This window comes from Amblyraja radiata, chromosome 20 (assembly GCF_010909765.2).
Source record: "Amblyraja radiata isolate CabotCenter1 chromosome 20, sAmbRad1.1.pri, whole genome shotgun sequence".
NCBI classification, from domain to species: Eukaryota; Metazoa; Chordata; class Chondrichthyes; order Rajiformes; family Rajidae; genus Amblyraja; species Amblyraja radiata.
The window spans coordinates 44593918-44619219 of NC_045975.1; the positions used below are offsets into that span (position 1 = coordinate 44593918).

A 25302-nucleotide genomic window follows, 5' to 3' on the forward strand; every position below is an offset into this window, starting at 1 on the left:
CAACAAACACATCAAATATGGAGACAGAAAATTCTGTGTATGTTGGAAATTGGAAATACAACATAGCTCAACTCAGCACAATGGTACTGAAGTAGACAAGAAGCTCTGAGTAAAAGGCATGTTGAACTAGTCAAACCTGACTTAAAATGGAGTATTCTGCAGCAGCAGTTTCTTAAAATGCCCCCAATTAATGTTATCATGCACGTTAATGATATTAAAGTAATTTGAATAAATGAGAAAAATCTTCATGAAAAATATTTATATACTCGAATTAATCACTTTAGTAACACTTGCAGAATTGATACATAATAGGCTGGACTATGCAAATCCCAGGCCAGTAATCGGTGAGGGAAAAGTTGGTTATTTCCTCCCATGGCTCAGTTCATTCAATAGTTTAATGTATTAACCAATTTCTTAGTCTTATATTTTCCCTGGTTAGTTAATTAATTATTGAATTTCAATTGTTTCATCAGAAACACTGAGACGGAACACATTTGGAAGCACACACTATCAGTAGGCTGCCAAGATGGTCCAGGACTGGTGCATCATGTTCTGCAAATGGATACAGAGTCACAGCTTGTAAGCCATTCCACGGGACAGCCATGGTAGCAAGACCTATTATATAGTGGGCCTATTATATCAGGGACAGTTTCTTCCCAGCTGTTATCATGCAACTGAACTACCCTTCCACAACTCGAGAGCTGTCCTGAACTACTATCTACCTCAGTGGAGACCACGGACTATCTATGATCTGACTTTACTGCCGTTATTCACGTTATTCCCTTATCATGTATCTGTACACTGTGATGGCCTTGATTGTAATCATGTATTGTCTTTCTGCTGACTGGTTAGCATGCAACAAAAGCTTTTCACTGTCCCTCGATACACGTGACAAACTAAACTCAACAGTGGGAGCCCCGCTGCTGCAAAAGATAAGTCTGGTTTCAGAATTAGTGGGCGAGTGGTTTTGAGGTAAGAGCTATATTGAGTGTAATTTGGCACAAAGTATTTAATCCTATGTGCATTGCCTCCTCAGATTGATGACTTCATGAAAGCAGTGCATGTGTTGCTTAAAAGTGCTGCTTCTGATCCTATGTGACCTCTAGTAAAGGCTATCATTGAACAAAAATAGCTTGCAACCAAATCTGCACTTTTAAAGTTTATTTACTTCCATTATCATGATTCTGATTTCAGAATTCAGAATTCACTATTTTTAAAGTATAAATAAGAAGACAGTCTTGCATTCTACATGCAGTCATTTCAACATCCAACCCAAGAGGAAAACTTTCATTCTCACATTAATTGTTAAGAACTAAGAATTGGCTACATACCCGGATAGCAAATTCATCATCAACCCTGGTATGGGGCACAACCTTGCATTCAGCATTGCTGACAGTGGCACGTTGAGAAGGCATGTTAGAGAAATTCTCAGTGACCTCTAATTTTCTGCAAATGAAAAATTATGTTTGAAGTTACACAATACTGTTGTTCAGAATAATCTTAATAATTTGCAACAATTGATAGCATTTTCTAATGTCCTATTTGCGGCATACAAATATTTGTTCAAACAGTTCAAATTGAGCCAGATTAAATAGTGGTCAAGTTAATTTTAGATCAAAAGCATTCATATCCTCTTCAGATAAGCACCCATCCATTGAAAAACAATGCCTAAGAAATTCAGCAAAGTGTTGACAACTATATTTTCACAATAACAAAGAATGCAAAGTGCCACTGCCCAATGAAGATTACTAACAGGAGATGAATGAATGTGACACAGTTTCACAAAGTGGACTATATCAAGGGGCAGATACTTAATGGCTATAAACATTGCACTGAATAAATTCTTGCAGAAATATCTTGGTTTTACTTTCATGGAAAGATCACTGACATTGAGAGATAAGCAATTGAATATCTCTGGCACAAATACTTACTTTATAATCAATGTATCTTCAAGTGTTGTCATAAAAATAAATTAGGATGTTCCGATCATAAAGGGAAAAATCCTGTAAAGCTTCCCGAAGCTTCTGAAGTGCTTTTAAAATAACCTAAATACTGAGTTTATTTCCAAAGAAGAAATCAATCCTTAGGTTGTTAATTGCTGAAGTCTCTCCAGAAGACATACAGTGCCCTCCATAACGTTTGGGACAAAGACCCATCATTTATTTGCCTCTGTACCCCACAATTTGAGATTTGTAATAGAAAAAAAATCACGTGGTTAAACTACACATTGTCAGATTTCATACATTTTGGTTTCACCATGTAGAAATTAAAGCTGTGTTTATACATAGTCCCCCCATTTCAGGGCACCATAATGTTTGGGACACAGCAATGTCATGTAAATGAAAGTAGTCATGTTTAGTATTTTGTTGCATATCCTTTGCATGCAATGACTGCTTGAAGTCTATGAGTCATGGACATCACCAGTTGCTATGTGTCTTCTCCGGTGATGCTCTGCCAGGCCTGTAGTGCAGCCATCTTTAGCTTATGCTTGTTTTGGGGTCTAGTCCCCTTCAGTTTTCTCTTCAGCACATAAAAGGCATGCTCAATTGGGTTCAGTTCGGGTGACTGGCTTGGCCGCACAATTGACTAGCCCCCATTTTTTAGCTTTGAAAAACTCCTTTGTTGCTTTAGAAGTATGGTTGGGATCATTGCCTTGCTGTAGAATGAACCACCGGTCAATGAGCTTTGAGGCATTTGTTTGAACTTGAGCAGATAGGATGTGTCGATACACTTCAGAATTCATTATGCTACTACCATCAGCAGTTGGATCATCAATGAAGATAAACGAGCCAGTACCTTCAGCAGCCATACATGCCTAGGCCATAACACCCCCACCACTGTGTTTCACAGGTGAGGTGGTATGCTTTGGATCTTGGGCAGTTCCTTCTCTCTTCCATACTTTGCTCTTGCTATCATTCTGATATAAGTTAATCTTCGTCCACCTTTTTCCAGAACGGTGGTTGCTCTTTTAAGTACATCTTGACAAACTGTAACCTGGCCATCCTATTTTTGAAGCTAACCGGTGGTTTGCATCTTGCAGTGTAGAGTTTGTATTTCTGTTCATGAAGTCTTCTGCGAACACATTGACAAATCTATACCTGACACCTGAAGAGTGTTTCTGATCTGTCGGACGGGTGTTTGGGGATTTTTCGTTATTATAGAGATAATTCTTCTGTCATCAGCTGTGGAGGTCTTCCTTGGCCTCCTTTGCAATTAGTAAGATCACCAGTGCTCTCTTTCTTCTTAATGATGTTCCAAACAGTTGATTTTGTTAACCCTAAGGTTTGGCTGATGTCTCTAACAGTTTTATTCTTGTTTCTCTGTCTCATAATGGCTTCTTAGACTTCCATTGGCACAACGTTGGTCCTCATGTTGATAAACAGCAATAAAAGTTTCCAAAGGTGATGGAAAGACTGGAGGAAAGACTAGGTGCTGAGAGTTCTCTTATACCTGCATTAAGGAGGCATTTAAACACACCTGATCAATTACAAACACCTGTGAAGCCATGTGTCCCAAACATTATGGTGCCCTGAAATGGGGGGACTATGTATGAACACAGCTACATGGTGAAACCAAAATGTATAAAAATACCCTTTAATAAAATCAGAAAATGTGCACTTTAACCACGTGATTTTTCCTATTACAAATCTCAAATTGTGGAGTACAGAGGCAAATAAATAAATGATGGGTGTTTGTCCCAAACATTTTGAAGGGCACTGTATCGCAAGGTGGCATCATATGAAGACAATAGACAATAGGTGCAGGAGGAGGCGATTTGGCCCTTCGAGCCAGCACCGCCATTCAATGTGACCATGGCTGATCATCCACAATCAGTACCCCGTTCCTGCCTTCTCCCCATATCCCCTGACTCCGCTATTTTTAAGAGCCCTATCTAGCTCTCTCTTGAAAGCATCCAGAGAACCTGCCTCCACCGCCCTCTGAGGCAGACAATTCCACAGACTCACCACTCTCTGTGAGAAAAAGTGTTTCCTCGTCTCCGTTCTAAATGGCTTACTCCTTATTCTTAAACTGTGGCCCCTGGTTCTGGACTCCCCCAACATCTGGAACATGTTTCCTGCCTCTAGCGTGTCTAAGCCCTTTACAATCTTATATGTTTCAATGAGATACCCTCTCATCCTTCTAAACTCCAGAGTGTACAAGCCCAGCTGCTCCATTCTCTCAGCATATCACAGTCCCGCCATCCCGGGAATTAACCTTGTAAACCTATGCTGCACTCCCTCAATAGCAAGAATGTCCCTCCTCAAATTAGGGGAACAAAACTGCACACAATACTCCAGGTGTGGTCTCACTAGGACTCTTTGCTCCTATATTCGATTCCTCTTGTTATAAAGGCCAACATGCCATTCGCTTTCTTCACTACCTGTTGTACCTGCATGCTTGACCCCCAGATCCCATTGTACTTCCCCTTTTCCCAACTTGATGCTATTTAGATAGTAATCTGCCTTCCTGCTTTGTCTTCATCTGCAAATTTGCTAATATTACTTTGAATCCCTTCAACCAAGACGACAACCATCCAAAATGAAAATTAAGTACCTATCACACTACTGCAGGAAAATATTAATGACTGATTTCAGTCTTCTCCATCCTTTCTGGAAATCAAGTTCAAAGACTTTTGGGTAGATTGTTATTTTTAAACATTCAGGGGCCCTTCACCATTTTGAACCTATTCCTCTTGATGGTTTTCACCCCAAAAGTAATGATATATCTTTTGTATCCATTTAATATTTTAATTGACTACGAAATGTATGAAGCAAGTTTTATTTAGAAAAAGTACATTCCATGGTAGATAATAAGCAATGCTATGATTAAGAACATTTTTAATAGCTCGGTACTGAACAGGATAACAGTTCAAACAGTTCAAACCAAACAGTAATACTTTAAACATAATTCTGAATGGTGACCTATCTTTGTACAGATCTGATGTTTTAAGGTAATTATTTGGAATTGGTTTTGAGAGCATTTATAATAAACAGCAATATATTCTGATCTAATAGTCAGAAGTCAAAGAGGTTTGCACTGAAACATATAGCAATTGGTTTGAGTATTATATAACACTCATGATATTTAGGTTACAGTACAAATTAGAACAATAAAACTGCCATCCAAATTTTTAACAAAACACATTTACTTTTATTTAGTTAACTTTAATCACCCTCATCTATTTATGGCATCAGTATTGACATAAATGAGTCTGTGCCTCGATTTTAACTCGTTGAGGCTGCTATGCAGCATCATACATAAAGGAATAGGCCACATCTCCATTTTACCTTTAAAGATAATGGAAATTTTATATTCCGCTAGCTATCCAATTATTCCCACTTCTCGGTCTTTTTTTTGTAATCACATTTTAGCCAAGACCTTTTAGAATATTCATATCATATCTTTTTCCAGTTAAATTCAATGCAGATCATAATAACTCACTGCCTGAAAGTTCCCTGATGCCCCTCAAATCCTACGCCGCTGGTTATGAATGCTTCTGCCAGAATCTGTGTTAACTCCTAACAAATGTCTCGCTTCAAATTTGAAATGCCTTAATTAAACCCCATTTTAATAATTCTCTTCTTAAAAAGAAAAATATAATCTTTATTCAAAATACAACTGCTCATCCACAGTAAGATCCTACAATTGAACAGTATACTAGCTGAGGCTGTAGCAATCTAGCATAACTCCCTTGCATTTGTACCAACCTAGCACAACATCCTTGCATTTCCACCCTTTTTATCTATTAATAAACCCAAGATCTTGTATTCCTTTTTTCATGTAAATGCCATCCTACCTGTGAATGCTTCCTGGCCATGTTTAAGCACCGTTTTAAACATTATGCCATGTTTTTGTTTATATTATCTTTCCTTATTCTTTCGACCAAAACATTTCATTGCTTTTTATCTCCTGTAAAATCCGTGGAAAAAAAAGCCACAGAAGTAAAGATTAACCAGTTTGGTTAATTAAGTTTACAAGAAGGTTGATCAGTAAATGATATAAGCCATGAAAGGCCATCAATCAAATTAAATTGACTGAATCAACCACATAGATGGGTGTTAATAATTAAACATGCTGATTGGTAATGCTTGGTTTCTAAAGCGTCATTAATAAATTACAACTGTACACATTAAAATGCGAACAGAAAGAGACCATCATTTTAATTTAGGATTCATTCATGGGCATGGCATCACTAGCAAGTCTTATGATTATTGCTCATTCTGAATTGTTGTTGTTGCAAGTAGCCTTCCTCCAGCAGCTCCAACTGGCAATGTTCTGGCCAGGAACTTCAACTGCATCATCGATGCGGCTGGATGACCCGGCGGTGCCGAAAGCAGACTAGATAGTCTCTCCAGGCTCCTGATGGAAACAGTCAAAGATGCAAAGTTGTACGACACCTTCAGCAACGCTGCAGGCAGAGCACAGTCACAATTCACCTGGTCGAAACTGGACAGCTCAGCCCAGTCCCGTTAGACATCCTCTTCACATCACGAGACCATCACGAACAGACACACTGAATCACGCTGGTGTTCTTCTCTGACCACTGCCTCCTTCGGGCTACCAGTCACCTACATCAGGATCAGAAGGCAAGCAGGAGGACGTGGAAGTTAAATTTCAAACTGCTGGCCCCAAAGAACATCAAGGAGCGAAAGAGGGATTGCACAGGTTGTAGAACTGAGGCCATTTTTTAAATCCCAATAGGTGCTCACAATGCAAGACCGAAATAAAGAAAGCCGTGCTCTTTGCCTCCAAAGATCATCTTCTGATCCAAACTCCACTCTATGGAGCAAGATGAGACGTGCTCACACTTCTTCTTCCGAAAGTTTCACAGGGTTCGCAAAGAAGATGAGTAGTTTATACGATGTTTAAACCAAGAACATACATACTAGGGAAACGTGATGGAAAAAGAGGCCAACACAATGAAAAGAACATGATGTTATGAGAGGCAATAAATAGATACATCATGGAGTTTAGTTTGAATACACACCAAGGGTTGTAAACGAAGCAAAGGAAAATAAAACTGATCAGGGAATAATGTGTTTTATTGTGTCCATTTGTTAAACAAATGACAGCATGGTTTTCTAAATTAACAGAGTACAGCGGGTTAAAGATAACTCTGTGGAAAAACAATGAAAGGCTACAGAGACATTAATCAATGATGAATTATTTTAAAATGTAAAATTCAATGTGAACATTGCATCATGAGAACATAAAAATGCAGTGAGTGCTGTGAATCTTAAAAACACTTCGGGTTCTCTCAGAGTTTTTCTCAGTGCGTACTGTTAAGGCCTTGAATAAACCAACTTGTTTGAGAAACTCACCACCACTCTATGAGCTATTCTTTGTGTCTGTTCCTATCAGAGTCATAATTAAAAGGGCAACTGGGCCCCACGTGAAAGTCAGATTCAGGGTACAGGTGTAGCACAAAACTACGCCCAACACAGTGGTATCACTTAAGATCTACGGCGTTAAGGAAGAGGTCGGCTCAGTAACATCCTCACAGACGGACGAATTGAGGATCTGCAAATCCTTCCATGCCGGTCTGTATGACAGAAAGGTTACAGACAGCCTCCCAGAACTTTGTGTCTATCACGGAGGTTTTGGAAGACAACAAGCAGGAGAGTCTGGATCAACCCTGCAGGAGCTGACTGAGAGTCTGGATCAACCCTGCAGGAGCTGACTGGGCTCCATCATTCCTTTGACTCAAATATAAGTTCTGAAAGCGAAGGCTTACTTTTGAGCTGTACACTGCTCTGGGATTGGGGAGGTCCAGACCTGCTAAAATACTTTGCTCGTGAAAAAGTCGAAGGGGTGATGCCCATGAGGAAGAGCATCATCTCCCTTATCTACAAGCATAAGGGAAAGACGGACGTCATCAGGAATCAGAGATCCATGTTAGTCTCACTGCTAAATATGGACTATAAGATCCTGTCCAAGGGCATTGCCAACCGAGTCAAGTCTCCACTGGGATAGATGATCCACCCAGAACAAACCTGTGCTGAACCCGGCAGAAAAATCTCAGGACATTCTCGCGCTGCCTAGGGATACCATCGCCTACGTGCAGGATAGAGAAGATAGAAAAACAAAAATCTGAATAGAGGCAGCACAGTGGCTCAGTGGTACAATTGTTGACTTTAGGTTAAGATTTAAAGTTAAGGTTTATTATTGTCATGTCTACTGAAGTACAGTGAAAAGCTTTGTGTCACATGCTATCCAAACAGATCAGATATACTATACATACATATAATCAAGCTAAACTCAATTGCAATAGATAAAGCAAAGGAGAAATTGCAGAATATAGTTCTCAGCTGATGCCTTTTAGTTCTATTCAGTTTATTGTCATGTATACGGAGGTACAGTGTAAAGCCTTTTTGTCACGTGTTATCCAGTCAGCATAAAGACTATACATTGATTACAATCAAGCCAACCACAGTGTACATATACAGGATCAAGAGAATAATGCTTACTGCAAGATAAAATCCAGTAAAGTCCGATTAAAGATATTCCGAGGGTCTCCAATGAGGTAGATCAGGTCAGCTCTCTAGTTGGTGATGGGTTGGTTCAGTTGCCTGATAACAACTGGAAAGAAACTATCCCTGAATCTGATGTATTTGTTTTCACACTTCTGTACCTCTTCCCTGGTGGGAGAGATCATAAGATCACGTGATAGGATCAGAATGAGGTCATTTGGCCCATCAAGTCTACACCACCATTCAATCATGGCTGATCTATCTCTCCCTCCTAACCCCATTCTCCTGTCTTCTCCCCATAACCTCTAAACTTCCTCCTCATCTCCTTCCTAAAGGAACGTCCTTTAATTCTGAGGCTATGACCTCTAATCCTAGACTCTCCCACTAGTGGAAACATCCTCTCCACATCCACTCTATCCAAGCCTATCACTTTTCTGTATGTTTAAATGAGGTCCCCCCTCATTGTTTCTAAACTCCAGCGAGTACAAGCCCAGTGCCAGCACATCCTTCCTCAGATAAGGTGCCCAGAATTGCACACAATATTCCAAATGGGGCCTGACCAGTGCCTTAGTATTACATCCCTGTTTTTGTGTCCAAGCTCTCTTGAAATAAATGCTAGCATTGCGTTTGCTTTCTTTACTACCGATTCGACTTGCAGGTTAACTTTTTGGGAATCCTGCACTAGCACTCCCAAGTCCCTTTCCACCTCCGATTTCTGGATTTTCTCCCCATTCAGAACATATTTTACGCCTTTATTCCTATTACCAAAACGCATGACTCCACACTTTGCTACACTATATTCCATCTGCCACTTCCCAGAACTTTGTGTCCTCTATCACAGAGGTTTTGGATTTTCTCCCCATTCAGCTCCTGCAGGGTCAGTGGTTGATCCAGACTCTCCTGCTTGTTGTCTTCCAAAACACTCTCAACCTATCCAAGTCCTTCTGCAGAGTCCCTGCTTTCTCTGCCCTCCACCTATTTTTGTATCATCCGCAAACGACCACAAAGCCTTCAATCTCCTCATCCAAATCATTAATATATAACGTGAAGAGCAGCGGCCCCAGCACGGAGCCCTGCGTAACTCCACGTCACTGGCAGCCATCCTGAAAAAGCCCCCTTTATTGCCACTCTCACCTTCTGCCATCCAACAAACCTGATATCCATGCTGGTATCTGCCCTTTGATACCATGGGCTCTCATCTTCCTTAGCAGCCTCCCGTGTGGTACCTTTCAAGGGCTTTCTGAAAATCTGGGTAAGCAACTACTGACTCTCCTTTGTCTGTCCTGCTATTTACTTCTTCAAAGAATTCCAGCAAATTTGTCAGGCAAGACCTTCCCCTTCACAAAGCCATGCTGACTTTAGCCTATTTTATTGTGAACTTCTAAGTACTCATCCTTTATAATGGACTCTAAAATCTTAGCAACCACCGGTCAGACTAACCGGCCTATAGCTCCCACCATTCTGCTTTGCTCCCTTCTTGTGCAGCGGGGTAACATTGGCAATATTCCAATCGTCTGGAACCACTCCTGACTCTAGTAATTCTTGAAATAGCACTATCAATGTCCACAATCTCTAAAGCCACCTCTTTCAGAACCCTAGGGTGCAGTCCATCTGGTCCAGGTGACTTATCCATCTTCAGCCATTTCAGCTTCCCAAGCAACTTCTCCCTACTAATAGCCACTCCACGAAATTCCACCACCTGACTCTCTTGAATTTCAGGCACATTGTTGGTGTCACAGAGAGGGGAGAAGAGGGAGAGTCCAGGGTGAGACTCGTCCTTGATTATGCTCGTGGCCTTACAGCGCCAGAGACCCGGGTTCAATCCTGACATGGGGTGTCTCCCTGTGACCATGTGGGTTTCCTTCGGATGCTTTGGTTTCCTCCCACATTCCAAAGATGTACAGGTTAATTGTAGGTTAATTGGCTTCTGTAAATTATCCCTGGTGTGTAGGATAGAAGTAGCGTACGAGTGATCGTTGGTCGGCACAGACTCTGTGGGCCGAAGGGCCTGTCTCCGCTCTGCATCTCTAAAACAAAAAGGTGCGCAACTACCTGTTCAGCTTGGACCAGGAGAATGCTGTTGACAGCCTATTACACACTTACATGATGGACATGTTCTCCAAAATGGGCTTTGGGGAGGAAATCAGGAACCATTCCTTCTCTCCAGAGATGCTGCCTGGCCCGCTGAGTTATTCCAGCTTTTTGTATTTATCTTCGGCTTAAACCAGCATCTGCAGTTCCTTCTCACACACTGGATCCAACTGCTCTACACTGATACAGTGCATTCAGAAAGTATTCAGACCCCTTCATTTTTTCCACAATTTGTTACGTTACAGCCTTATTTTAAAATAGATTACATTTTTTTTAAAATCATCAATCTGCACACAATATCCCATAATAAAAATGCAAAAACAGGTGTTTAGATATTTTTGCAAAGTAATTAAAAAGAAATAACTGAAATCTCACATTCACATAAGTATTCAGACCCTTTAATCAGTACTTTGTTGCGGCACCCATGGCAACGATTAGAGCCTCAAGTCTTCTTGGGTATGACGCTACAAGCTTGGCACACCTGTATTTGGGTAATTTCTCCCATTCTTCTCTTCAGATCCTCTCAAGCTCTGTCAGGATGGATGGGGAGCGCTGAAGCACAGCTATTTTCAGATCCCTCCAGAGATGTTCGATCGGTTTCAAGTCCGGGCTCTGGCTGGGCCACTCAAGGACATTCACAGACTTATCACAAAACTACTCCTGCGTTGTCTTGGCTGTGTCCTTAGGGTCGTTGTCCTGTTGGAAGGTGAACCTCCGCCCCAGTCTGAGGTCCAGAACGCTCTGGAGCAGGTTTTCATCAAGGATCTCTCTGTACTTTGCTCCGTTCATCTTTCCCTTGATCCTGACTAGTCTCCCAGTTCCTGCCGCTGAAAAACATCCCCACAGCATGATGCTCCCACCACCATGCTTCACCGTAGGTATGGTATTGGCCAGGTGATGCGCGGTGCCTGGTTTCCTCCAGACGTGACGCTTGGCATTCAGGCCAAAGAGTTCAATCTTGGTTTCATCAGACCAGAGAATATTGTCAAACTCCAAGTGGGCTGTCATTTGCCTTTTATTGAGGAGTGGCTTCCGTCTGGCCACTCTACCAAAAAGGCCTGATTGGTGGAGTGCTGCAGATATAGTTGTCCTTCTGGAAGGTTCTCCCATCTCCACAGAGGAACTCCGGAGCTCTGTCAGAGTGACCATCGGGTTCTTGGTCACCTCCCTGACCAAGGCCCTTCTCCCCCGATTGCTCAGTTTGGCCGGGCGGCCAGCTCTCTGAAGAGTCCTGGTGGTTCCAAAGTTGTTCCATTGAAGAATGACGGAGGCCACTGTGCTCTTCGGTACCTGCAATGCTGCAGAATTTGTTTTATACCCTTCGCCAGATCTGTGTCTCGACACTATCCTGTCTCGGAGGTCTAGGGACAATTCCTTCATCTTCATGGCTTGGTTTTTGCTCTGACATGCACTGTCAACTGTGGGACCTTATATAGACAGGTGTGTGCCTTTCCAAAACATGTCCAATCAATTTAATTTACCACTGGTGGACTCCAATCAAGTTGTTGAAACATCTCAAGGATAATCAATGGGAACAGGATGAACCTAAGCTTAATTTTGAGTGTCATAGCAAAGGTTCTGAATACTTATGTAAATGTAATATTTCAGTTATTTATTTTTAATTACTTTGCAAAAATTTCTAAATACCTGTTTTTGCTTCTTCATTCTTGGGTATTGTGTGAAGATTGATGATAAAAATATGGCTGTTACGTAAGAAAAAGTGAAGGGGTCTGAATACTTTCTGAATGAATTGTATATGCAGTGCAGTCCAAATCATTAGGTGTTAAACGGATAACTTTCCCATCAGGTCTAGAGTCAGGTAGGTTTGCCCACTCCCCTCTGTCTTGTTTTGTACTGTATAGACCCCTTTGCCAAATCGATCAGGAGGGACAGGAGCATGAGGAGTGACATTGCCAGGTAGTGGGGACACTCAGATCAATGGTTCCCTGTACATGGACAATGTTGCAGTCTTTTGTTCGGTTCCATGGTCAGTGCACAGATTGATCAGCTTCTGCAACCAGTTTGAGGGCATCGGGAACCAGAGTCAACCTGAGAAACAGCAAAGTCATGCTCTTCGGCAACAGGTCCATCAGGTCTGACTACGTAGAGGTGCTAGGGGTCGAGGCGTACAACAAGAATTGGCTGCAGCGCATAGCCAAGGTCACGAAGAAATTGTGTCTGTAGAAGTAGTGTTCGCTCACAATAACCAGAACAAACTTGGTCATCAGCTGTGAGGTGCTCTCGGGGATGGGGCCGCTGTACTCGGCACAGGTGCAGCTTGTCCCCCGCTTCTCTGCCTCGGCGATCACCCGGGCAGTCTTCCAGTTCATCTGGGGGTCATAGATAGAGAGGGTCCAATGGGTTGCGATGCACATGTCCACAGACAACGGCCCACCATCACCCTCATCGTTCATGTGTGACTGCATCAGGCTGCTGAGAGTCAAAGCACGTGGGCACCAAGTGTCATTACCAGCTGAGGTTCTGCCTATGAGTTGTGATGAATGTGGCTGGCACTCTGCCATGCAATGTGCCAGTCAGTTGGACATTAGCACAGCAGCTGTCATTGTGGAAAAGTTCTTCCGCCGTTTACCACAAATCCACCAGGCAGTGGCCAGCACAGAATGACCTGCAGGCACTGCAGGACAACGACTCGATGGATCCAGTGCTGTGGTTCCCAGAGCAGACTACCCAGGTTGTCCGGTGAAATGTCTCAATGCCAGAACTCACCAACAAGCAACAAGTCCTCACTTGGCTTGCGGTGAGATGGGCCCTCCCAGTTAGATCCTTCCTGCACCGTCAGAATCTTATTACCAGTGCACACTGCCAAGAGCGGAACTCGCTATCAAAACATAGAGGGGACGGGGGACACAATTTTTTGGCGGCCACCCGCGCATGCGCACACTCACACACACACACACACACGCGCGAGGCTTCGGAGGCTCAATCCAGCGCTAAAAACGGATTTTAAAATCGGGATCACAAAAATTAGGGGGGGATGTCCCCCACCTCGCAAAACATGGGGGGGACGTGTCCCCTCAGCCCCCCCCCCCCCCGGGTTGGCGCCCCTGCACACTGCCCTCGGAGCAGCTGCAATGGAAATGAGACAGTTGTTCACTCTTCTATTGTGTGAATTTTCAACGATTCATCACAAGCTGCTCCGTAACTGGGCACTCTCTGATATATGGGCAGTTCTCAAGGACACATTCAGAAACGGCATCAAGTATTGCTGGATGATCATCAACTCGTGAAAGACGCTCTTTGTTCTGCCTGAAACTTATTGACCTCCCAGCACAGCAGGATGTCCATCAGGAAATGTTGCCAACTGGCCCATTCCAGACTGCAGGAGTATGTGCTGAGGGACATGCCGAAGCTCAGTGCAGCCAACGCCAAGGTTCTGTAAGGGAGGACCACAGTCTGGGGTCCTTCCACTGATAGGTATTAAGGGGGAGATTTGGTGGGGCCAACATTCAAACAAGGGAAGGGATATTACCCCTGGGGACCACATGGGTGGCAAGTGTGGTCCACAACCCGAAACGTCACCCATTCCTTCTCTCCAGAGATGTTGCCTATCCCGCTGAGTGAACATTACTGAATGTGACAACAATTAATGTATACAAGCTGAGAATGTCTGAAGCGTCTATGCACAATTTTCTTTGTATATATTTTTTATTCTGCATCAAGTTTATTTCTGGAAATAAAAAAAAGTTTACCTGGTGAGATAGTGGCCCAGATAGAGTGGATGTGGAGAGGGAAGTGGGAGAGTCCAGGACCAGAGCGCACAGTGCTCAGCGGTAGAGCAGCTGCCTTACAATGCCAGAGATACATGTCGATCCTGACTTTGAGTGCTGTCTGTGCAGAGTTTGCACGTTCTCCCGGTGACTGCATAGATTTGCTCCGGGTGCTCCAGTTTCCTCGCACATTCCAAACATGTGCAGTTTTGTACGTTAATTATCCTCTGTAAATTCCCTCCAGTGTGTAGGATGGGATAAAATGGAACTAGTGTATGAGTGTCCAATGGTCGGCGAAGACTCAGTGAGCCAAAGGGACTGTTTCCACACTCTATTTCTAAACTAAACTAAATACACTCAGAATAAAAGAATGTACCTTTAGAATGGAGATGAGAAGGGGTTTTTTTGCAGGAGGGTGGTGAATCTGTGGAGTTCATTGCCACAGACAGCTATGGAGGCCGTCAATGGGTATTTTTAAAGCACAGATTGATAGATTCTTGATTAGTAAGGACATCAAAGGGTATGGGCAGGCACGAAAATGGGGTTGAGACGGAAATATAGATCACCCATGATCAAATGAGCTGAATTGTCTAATTCTGCTTTTTGTCTTATGGTCAGAAGTTATTTAAGTCTCACCTGAGGGTCACACATAAACAAATTGGATAAGGCTGGGATATTTTGTTCCCTAAAGACATATTAATTAACTAGATAGGCTTTACAGAAATATCATAATTTCATAGTTACTACTACACATTCAAGCTGCTAATTCAGATTTTATTTGATTTATTTAATTTAAATTCTTTAGCAGCCATGGTGGGATTTTAATTCATTCCTCTAGATTAACATCTAGACCTCTGGATTATTGATCAAGTAACATAATCACAATCACCACTATAACATGATAAAAACAACACACCTAGATCACAGTGAGTGAAAATAGAGCGGAACACATCATGGTTACAACTGGGACAAATATTGACTGAATTTTTCTATAGCTTTTCTATAGCTACCGAGGCTAGAGTCTCTTGCCGGTTGACGTAAATGAGCTGAAAGAAATACATGTAGGAAAGAACTGCAGATGCTGGTTTAAATCGAAGGTAGTCACAAAATGTTGGAGTAACTCAGTTGGACAGGCAGCATCTCTGGAGAGAAGGAATGGGTGACGTTTTGTGTCGAGACCCTTCTTCAGACTGATGTGGTTGAGACCCTTCTTCAGACTGATGTCATCATGGCGACATCAGTCTGAAGAAGGGTCTTGACCCGAAACGTCACCCATTCCTTCTCTTCCGAGATGCTGCCTGTCCGCTGAGTTACTCCAGCATTTTGTGTCTACCTTTGAAAGAAATACATTTTCTCTTGATATTAGAAAATTCTCTGATTTTTTATGAATTATCGTATGTATCAAACTAAGAGAAAAAGAAAAACCGAGACATTATTACAGTTATGCCAAATAAGTAATTAAAGCAAATGGCTGAATCAACCCTGTAAAGATAATTGTATTGGAAGTTATCCACCGCAGATACCAAATATTGAAATGGACACTACGAGATCAAGATAGATAAAAGAAAAGGGATTTGCAGAACGGTTTAAAAAGGTTGCTGCAAAACAATCATCATAGTAGAAACTGGATAAAGAAAAATGTAGACATGAGGCAATTTATAAAGCAATTAAACTTCCGCTGTATCCTTTCCCCATAAATCATTGTTAATTTAAAGTAAAATATTTACTAAAATTAACTCCATGTTTATCCACTCAAATGAAAATGGATTTTACTGTTCAGCTCAGAGAAACCTGGATTATTTTCTCTGGAACGTCAACGATTGAGGTAGAAATACATAAGATTATCAGAGGCATAGATAGGGTACACAGTCCGAACCTTTTACCCAGAGAGAAAATGTCATAGACTAGAGGTCATAGCTTTAAGATGCGAGAGGCAGGTTTCAAGGAGATGTGCGGGACAAGTTTTTTCCCCCACAGAGGGCTGTGAATGCCTGCAACGTGCAGCCAGGTGTAGTGGTGGAGTTAGCAACAATGGTGATGTTGAAAGAGGCTTTTAAATAGGAACATGGATATGTAGGGAATGGAGGCTTATGGATAACTTGCAAGAGGATGAGATTTGTTTATTATGGCGTCATATCCAACACAGCAGCATCTCTGGAGAAAAAGAATGTGACGTTTCGTGTCGGCGGTGGTAACAAGCTGTAGTGCGGGGCAAACATACTAGGTGCAGGGTGACGGAGGGTCGGAGCTAATGGCGTGCCCCGCACAGCGGCAGCGGTTCCTCCTGCACCTCGCCCGCACTGATAGCGGCCGCTGCTTGCCACTCCGCCATATCTGCTTTCAAAACAAACCATCCCGCACGCCGAGGCTGGGAGGTAGGAAGGGGGAGGCCTCCTTTCGCCGTCTGAGGCACCTGCACCGGTCGGCCCCGCACTTTCCTGTTGGCTGGCGGAGGTGGGAGGCGGTGACGAGGAGATCCCAACTGCCTCTCCCTTTGGCGGCGGCACTTGCGGTGGACAGGGACAGCCAAGGCAGCGGGGTAATGATGTCTTCCGTGCCCGATGAGCGCTGACCTTTCTTCCTCCCCACCTCCCCTGTCTCTCTCTCTCTCTCTCTCTCTTGTACGTCCACCTCCACCCCCCTTATCCTGAGACCCTTCCTCTCCATCCCGCACTGATCCCCATTCCCGCCTCTATTCAGTCCTCACGGACATCCCCTGTGCTCCCCTCCCCTCCCCCCCCCCCCCCAATCTATTCATCCTGCCTGATCACCCTATCCACCTTGCATTGATTCTCCTGCCACTCCCCATCCACTGGTCCCCTAATTCATCCTGTACTGACTCCCTATCCCATTCATCCTGCACTTCTCCATCCATCCTCTACTGATCCCCCCCATTCAACCTGTACTGACCCACCCTCCATTTACCCTGCACCGATCCCCCCATCCATCCTGTAGTGATCTCCCCATTCATCTTTTACTGATCCCCCCATTCATCCTGCACTGATACCCTCATTCATCCTGTTCTGATCCCTCCATCCATCCTGTAGTTATCTTCCCATTCATCTTTTACTGATCCGCCCATTCATCCTGCACTGATCCGCCCATTCATCCTGTACCAATTCCCTCATTCATCCTGCACTGATCCCCCAATTCATCCTGTAGCGATCCCCCAATTCATCGTAGCGATCCCCCAATTCATCCTGTAGCGAACCACCCATCCATCCTGTAGTGAACACCATTCATCCTGTAGTGATCACCATTCATTCTGTACTGAACCCCCCCATCCATCCTCTATTGAGCCGCCATTCATCCTGCACAGACCCTCCGATCCACAATGTGCTGACCTCCCCCCATTCATCCTGACTGAACCTCCCATTCATCCTACGCTGATCCCCCTGCCCCATCCATCCATCAAGAAGAATGGGGGGAACAGTCTGAAGAAGGGTCTCGACCCAAAACGTTGCCTATTTCCTTCGCTCCATAGATGCTGCCTCACCTGCTGAGTTTCTCCAACATTTTTGTCTACCCCCATTCATTCTGTACTGATCCCCCCCATCCATCCTTTACTTTTCCCCCCATCCATCCTGCACCTATCCCCCCCCCCCCCCCCCCGTCCATCCCGTACTGATCCCCCCCATTCAACTCCTCTGACAAGGATTGCCTTCTCAACGCCCCCCCCCCCCCACCTCATTGTGCTGGAAATTTCTTCAGAGCGAACATTGACTATGTTTGACAACGGAATACAATCAAATGTGTTTTAATTCCCAATGTTATTATTTGTTTTAATCCATAAAGATGGAATAATTAAATTGTGAACTCGTGAAACATTAAAACCGCAGTGTCCGATTGTCGCTGCTACCGTTGACATGTTATTACAGAATTCAATTTAAAGGCAAATCAAGCTCATAATATGGAGTATCAGTACTGTAATTATTTAATGAGCAACTATCACAACTATACGTTGGATTTATCCAGGTTTTACTTCTACAGTCAGTCATATACATCACAAATTTGGTCAGGAGATATTTCAGTTGAAATTTTAACGTTAATTCTGAAATGAGAATGGTGGAAACAGCATTTATTAAATTTTTTTTTTTAATCTGGTGCGTACAAACTGGGTATCTTCTTTGCTGTTCACAACACATATATCTAATCTGAATGTCCAGTAATGTGGCGATTTGACACCTTTAAACATATTACCAAAAGAACATCTGCTGCAGTTATGTCCTTTGACCATCTCTTGTCAGTTAGTGTAATGTTTAACCTGTCAGATGGGTATAGTTAGGTTTAACAGCTATTATCATAAAATGCCTTTAGAAATTTCCTTGTATATTTTGTTGTGGATAAATTATGTGGGAAGCAAGAGTGTTTCTATACCAATAGCAATAACGACCCATGCTATGGCCATGTCATGATAATGTTCGGTCCTTCACAGAAAACATGCTTGCATCAATCTGTAGTGTGCATGGTTAAGCATATATGTTACCATGGTCCAGGTTTTATTGACACAGGTTGATCATACGCTGAAAAATCCAACCACGTTTTTGTTTGGAAGTGGAAAGAAATAATAGAAATTGCATTAATTGCAATGTGTAAAAGAGTTGAGATACTGTATTATAATTTTGCTGCTTGTCATTGTGTTATATATCATAGAAACATGGAAACATAGACAATAGGTGCAGGAGTAGGCCATTCGGCCCTTCACCGCCATTCAATATGATCATGGCTGATCATCCAACTCAGTATCCTGTGCCTGCCTTCTCTCCATACCCCCTGATCCCTTTAGCCACAAGGACCACATCTAACTCCCTCTTAAATATAACCCATGAACTGGCCTCAACTACATTCTGTGGGAGAGAATTCCAGAGATTCACAATGTTTTTCTCGTCTCAGTCCTAAAAGATTTCCCCTTTATCCTTAAACTGTGACCCCTTGTTCTGGACTTCCCCAAAATCGGGAACAATCTTCTTCCTGCATCTAGCCTGTCCAACCCCTTAAGAATTTTGTACGTTTCTATAAAATCCCCACTCAATCTTCTAAATTCTAACGAGTACAAGCCGAGTCTATCCAGTCTTTCTTCATATGAAAGTCCTGACATCCCAGGAATCAGTCTGGTGAACCTTCTCTGTACTCCCTCTATGGCAAGAATGCCCTTCCTCAGATTAGGAGACCAAAACTGTACGCAATACTCCAGGTGTGGAGTATTCTCAAATCCTTTTGCTATGAATAACATACCATTCGCTTTCTTCACTGTCTGCTGCACCTGCATGTCTACTTTCAATGACTGGTGTACCATGACACCCAGGTCTCGTTGCATCTCCCCTTTTCCTAATCGGCCACCATTCAGATAATAGTCTACTTTCCTGTTTTTGCCACCAAAGTGGATAACCTCACATTTATCCACATTATACTGCATCTGCCATGTATTTGCCCACTCACCCAACCTATCCAAGTCACCTTGCAGCCTCCTAGCATCCTCCTCACAGCTAACACTGCCCCCCAGCTTCGTGTCATCCGCAAACTTGGAGATGTTGCATTCAATTCCCTCGTCCAAATCATTAATATATATTGTAAATAGCTGGGGTCCCAGCACTGAGCCTTGCGGTACCCCACTAGTCAATGCCTACCATTCTGAAAAGGACCCGTTTACTCCTACTCTTTGCTTCCTGTCTGCCAGCCAGTTCTCTATCCACAGCAATACTGAACCCCCAATACCGTATGCTTTACGTTTGAATACTAATCTCTTATGTGGGACCTTGTCGAAAGCCTTCTGAAAGTCCAGATATAACACATCCACTGCCTCTCCCTTATCCACTCTTCTAGTTACATCCTCGAAAAATTCTATAAGATTCGTCAGACCTTTCATAAATCCATGCTGACTTTGTCCAATGATTTCACCACTTTCCAAATGTGCTGCTATCCCATCTTTAATAACTGACTCTCGCAGTTTCCCCACTACCAATGTTAGACTAACTGGTCTCCAATTCCCCGTTTTCTCTCTCCCTCCCTTTTTAAGAAGTGGGGTTACATTAGCTACCCTCCAATCCTCAGGAACTACTCCAGAATCTAAAGAGTTTTGAAAAATTATCATTAATGCATCCACTATTTCTGGGCCTACTTCCTTAAGTACTCTGGGATGCAGCCTATCTGGCCCTGGGGATTTATCGGCCTTTAATCCATTCAATTTACCTAACACCACTTCCCGGCTAACCTGGATTTCACTCAGTTCCTCCATCTCATTTGACCCCCGGTTCCCTGCTATTTCAGGCAGATTATTTAAGTCTTCCTTAGACAAGAAAGGGTTCAGCCGTAGACACATTACGAAGGAAGTTCCGCATAATCAGCTGAACCCAAGGTCACCTACGTCAAACTATGGCACCTTCTGCATTCCTGTTGTGACTACTAAGAGAGTAAACAAAGGGAAACTTAGACACACTGCTAACCTAACAAACCTAATACCTATTACCTCCAAACCTAAACCAACCATAAAGCCTATCAATAATACCATCAGGATGGGTCTGCTTAATGTTAGGTCTCTTAATAACAAATCATTTTTAGTCAACGATTTTATTACCACCTCTAAACTGGATTTTATGTTTTTAACTGAAACATGGCTAGAACAAAATAACAGTGCAACCATTCTGATCGAGACAGCTCCTCCAAACTATAACTTTTTTGATGTATGTAGATCTGGAAAAAGAGGTGGAGGGGTTGCTGCTATATTTAAAAATGTATTTCAGGGGAAACAGATGTCACTTGGTGATTTTCCATCATTCGAATACCTTTGTGCTGTATTGAAATGTTCCCCCAGAGTTCTCCTATTAATTATTTACAGGCCTCCTAAATATTATGCTAATTTTTTCGATGACTTTACAGAATTATTGTCTGGCATCTCCACTGACTTTGACTGTCTAGTTATAACTGGTGATTTTAATTTTCATACTGATGATTTGAATGACAAGGGTGCAAAATAATTGTTTACTATTTTAGACACATTTGACCTGTCTCAACATGTGAAAGAGGCTACTCATTGTAATGGGCACACCCTGGACTTGATTATCACAAAGGGTCTCATTGTTTCTGATATTTTCGTGACTGATCCTTCATTGTCTGACCACTTCTGTGTTTTCTTTAATATATCTTTTATTCCCGACATACAGACAAAATCAAATACTGTCAAAAAACGGTATATAAATGAACATTCTAATGTACTCTTTAAAAATGCCATCTCCTTCTTACCACCTCTAAACCCATGTTCTGCTGATGATCTTGTAGATAACTTTAACTCCAAAATTGTGAAAGTTATAGATGTCATTGCACCTATTACAGTTAAAACGATTTCTGGTAAGCAAAAGGCACCCTGGAGAAAAGCTGCTTTTGTAACAGCCCAGAAAAGAGAATGCCGGAAAGCTGAGCGCATCTGGCGGAAAACAAAACTTCATATTCACCATGACATCTATAAAGAGAGCCTCCGTGCCTACAATTTAGACTTAAAAAGTGCTAGAGAAACATTTTTCTCCAATATCATTAACAACAACACTAATAAGGCAAAAACCCTATTTTCAACTGTTGACAGACTGACCAACCCCCCAACACAATTACCACCTGAACTCCATTCCACGCAGAAATGCAATGAGTTTGCATTATTTTATACAGATAAAATTGAAGGCATCAGACGTGCCATCAATATCACCGCTTCAAACAAAAATGTTGGATCACCACCCTGTTTAGGCAAAGGTAACGTGGCAATGATGACATGCTTTAATGTCATAGACTCTAAAACTCTTGTGGAAACGGTGACACAACTAAGGCCATCCACCTGCTGCCTTGATGCTTTACCTACCAACTTCTTTAAGAATGTTTTTGACTGCCTAGCAATAGACATACTGCAAATAGTTAACAGCTCTCTTCAATCAGGCAATTTCCCAAAAGCCTTGAAAACTGCAGTTATTAAACCTCTTTTAAAAAAGCGGAGCCTAGATGCCTCTATTATTAACAACTATAGACCAATATCAAACCTATCTTTCATAAGTAAAATCATTGAGAAAGTTGTCCTCCAGCAACTTAATCACTTCCTGGCTTCAACTGGCTGCTACGACAACTTCCAGTCAGGATTTCGACCTCTTCATAGCACCGAGACCGCTCTTATTAAAGTTGTAAACGACATCCGTCTTGACACAGACTCTGGCAAAGTTTCAATATTAATGTTATTAGACCTCAGTGCTGCATTCGACACTGTTGATCACTCAATACTTTTGGACAGGTTGGAAAAACGAGTGGGGCTCTCAGGCACAGTCTTAAGTTGGTTCAGGTCATATTTACAAGATAGGAACTATTTTGTTTCCATTGGCGACTTTGTATCAGAACCAACCAACGTGACGTGTGGAGTCCCGCAAGGTTCGATCTTAGGGCCCTCTTTATTCAACATCTACATGCTCCCACTAGGGCAAATCTATGTAGCGCTATCACCAAATCTTGGGGTCATTATGGATTCAGATTTAAATTTCGACAGTCACATCAAATCAGTAACAAAATCGGCCTACTATCACCTCAAAAACATAGCAAGATTAAGAGGACTCATGTCAGCTCAAGACTTAGAAAAACTTGTACATGCCTTTATTAATAGTAGGCTAGATTATTGTAACGGTCTCCTTGCAGGTCTTCCAAAAAAAACTGTCAGGCAGCTACAGCTTGTTCAGAACGCTGTTGCTAGAGTTCTAACAAAGACCAAAAAATTTGAACATATTACACCAATTCTTAAATCCTTACATTGGCTCCCTGTATGTCAAAGAATTGATTTTAAAATCCTGCTGCTCACCTATAAATCACTACATGGTTTAGGGCCAAAGTATATCACTGACATGCTTCCACTATATAAGCCTTCTAGACCGCTAAGATCTTCTGAAACCAATCTGCTAGTGATTCCCAGAGTAAATACAAAACATGGGAAAGCAGGATTTAGTTACTATGCAACAAATAGCTGGAATAAACTTCCTGAAGTTTTAAGACTTGCCTCAACTTTGACCACTTTTAAAACAAGACTGAAAACTTTTATGTTTACTTTAGCTTTCAGCTAAATCTTAACTACATTGCACTTTTAACTTTTGCACTTTTTATAATGCATTTTTAATTTTGCTTTTCTTTTCTCTTAGTTCTTCTATTTTATTTCATTTTATTATTTCATTTATTGTATGACATGTTTTTATGTGAAGCACTTTGAGTCTGCCTCGTGTATGAAATGTGCTATATAAATAAAGTTGCCTTGCCTTGCCTTGCCTTCCTTAGTGAAGACAGAACCAAAGTATTTATTCAATTGGTCTGCCATGTCCTTGTTCCCCATGATCAATTCACCTGTTTCTGACTGTAAGGGACCTACATTTGTTTTAACTAATCTTTTTCTCTTCACATATCTATAAAAACTTTTGCAGTCAGTTTTTATGTTCCCTGCCAGTTTTCTTTCATAATCTATTTTCCCTTTCCTAATTAATCCCTTTGTCCTCCTCTGCTCGACTGAATTTCTCCCAGTCCTCTGATAGGTTGCTTTTTCTGGCTAATTTGTATGCTTCATCGTTTGTTTTGATACTATCCCTGATTTCCCTTGTTATCCACGGATGCACTACCTTCCCTGATTTATTCTTTTGCCAAACTGGGATGAACAATTGTTGTAGTTCATCCATGCAGTCTTTAAATGCCTTCCATTACATATCCACCGTCAACTCTTTAAGAATCAATTGCCAGTCTATCTTGGCCAATTCACGTCTCATACCCTCAAAATTACCTTTCCTTAAGTTCAAAACCCTTGTTTCTGAATTAATTATGTCACTCTCCATCCTAATGAAGAACTCAACCATAATATGGTCACTCTTGCCCAAGGGGCCACGCACAACAAGACTGCTAACTAACCCTTCCTCATTACTCAATACCCAGTCTAGAATAGTCTGCTCTCTCGTTGGTTCCTCTACATGTTGGTTTAGAAAACTATCCCGCATACATTCCAAGAAATCCTCTTCCTCAGCACACCTGCCAATTTGATTCACCCAATCTATATGTAGATTGAAGTCACCCATTATAACCATATAGTTATGCCCATCATGTCTTGATTGGTGAATATGTTTAGTTTGTGACTTTATTTCAAGCAGAAATAATATGTGAATGCTTCATTGAGCATAATTCCGACTGGTAATGGCACATTGTCCGAGCACATTATTGCACGCGTCATGCAAGCCGTTTTAAATGACCACCAAAACTGTCATTTGGCAACCTAAAAAGCTGCCTAGATTGCGTGCCTAAGTGCCCTGTCTACTGGCCTCTCTTCTTCAATCATTGCTAGCTCAAATTTCTATGGACGTAGGAACCCCCATTGAAGAGATGGAACAAAACCCAGTCTCACTTAGAATGAGAAGCGAGTCCAATCTCACCATTGAAAACAATTTTTTTTGGCATGATGGATATCTAGAAGATGCCAAATAACAATGCTAATTAATAATGTCCTTTTAAAAGCAGACATTAAGGGTTTGCATATTCTTAATCTATTGGTTTACTATTGTGGAATTATTGCACTTATTTAATGCTTTCAACAACACTAAATTGAATCTTTCAAATAAAAGAAAATTAAGAACATTCAGAACAAACTCAGACAGACTAGGCTCTTGAAACATAGATGTAAACGGAATAAATATAAATAAGTAACAAGAAGAATTTAAGGTCTTTGTAGATGAAGATTGTAGAAAACACCAAATCTATATCAAATAGCCAAAAAGAGCAACTAGAGACAAATACAACTGTAGATAGCAGTTTCAACATCCACCCGTTAGTATCTTTGGATTATTTTTCCTACTCTTAAAATGCTACCGAGAAGAAACTATAGCGCAGCGTAGAGTAAATATAGTTTTTTAATACAGGTATAGTTTTTACAGTGTTTAAGAAGGAACTGCAGATGCTGGAAAATCGAAGGTACACAAAAAAGCTGGAGAAACTCAGCGGGTGCAGCAGCATCTATGAAGCGAAGGAAA

At 42.0% G+C, this 25302-nt stretch overlaps 1 protein-coding gene across 4 annotated transcripts in view; it reads right to left on the minus strand.

Moving 5' to 3' along the window:
- stk33 (serine/threonine kinase 33) overlaps window positions 1–25302 on the minus strand; it is a 153980-nt gene that overhangs the window by 64215 nt on the left and 64463 nt on the right. For all 4 annotated transcript variants that reach the window (XM_033038516.1, XM_033038518.1, XM_033038517.1 and 1 more), the window contains exon 3: window positions 1332–1446. In XM_033038516.1, coding sequence (XP_032894407.1) covers window positions 1332–1415 — 84 coding nt within the window. In that variant the 5' untranslated portion in view covers window positions 1416–1446. The remainder of the gene's footprint in view (window positions 1–1331; window positions 1447–25302) is intronic.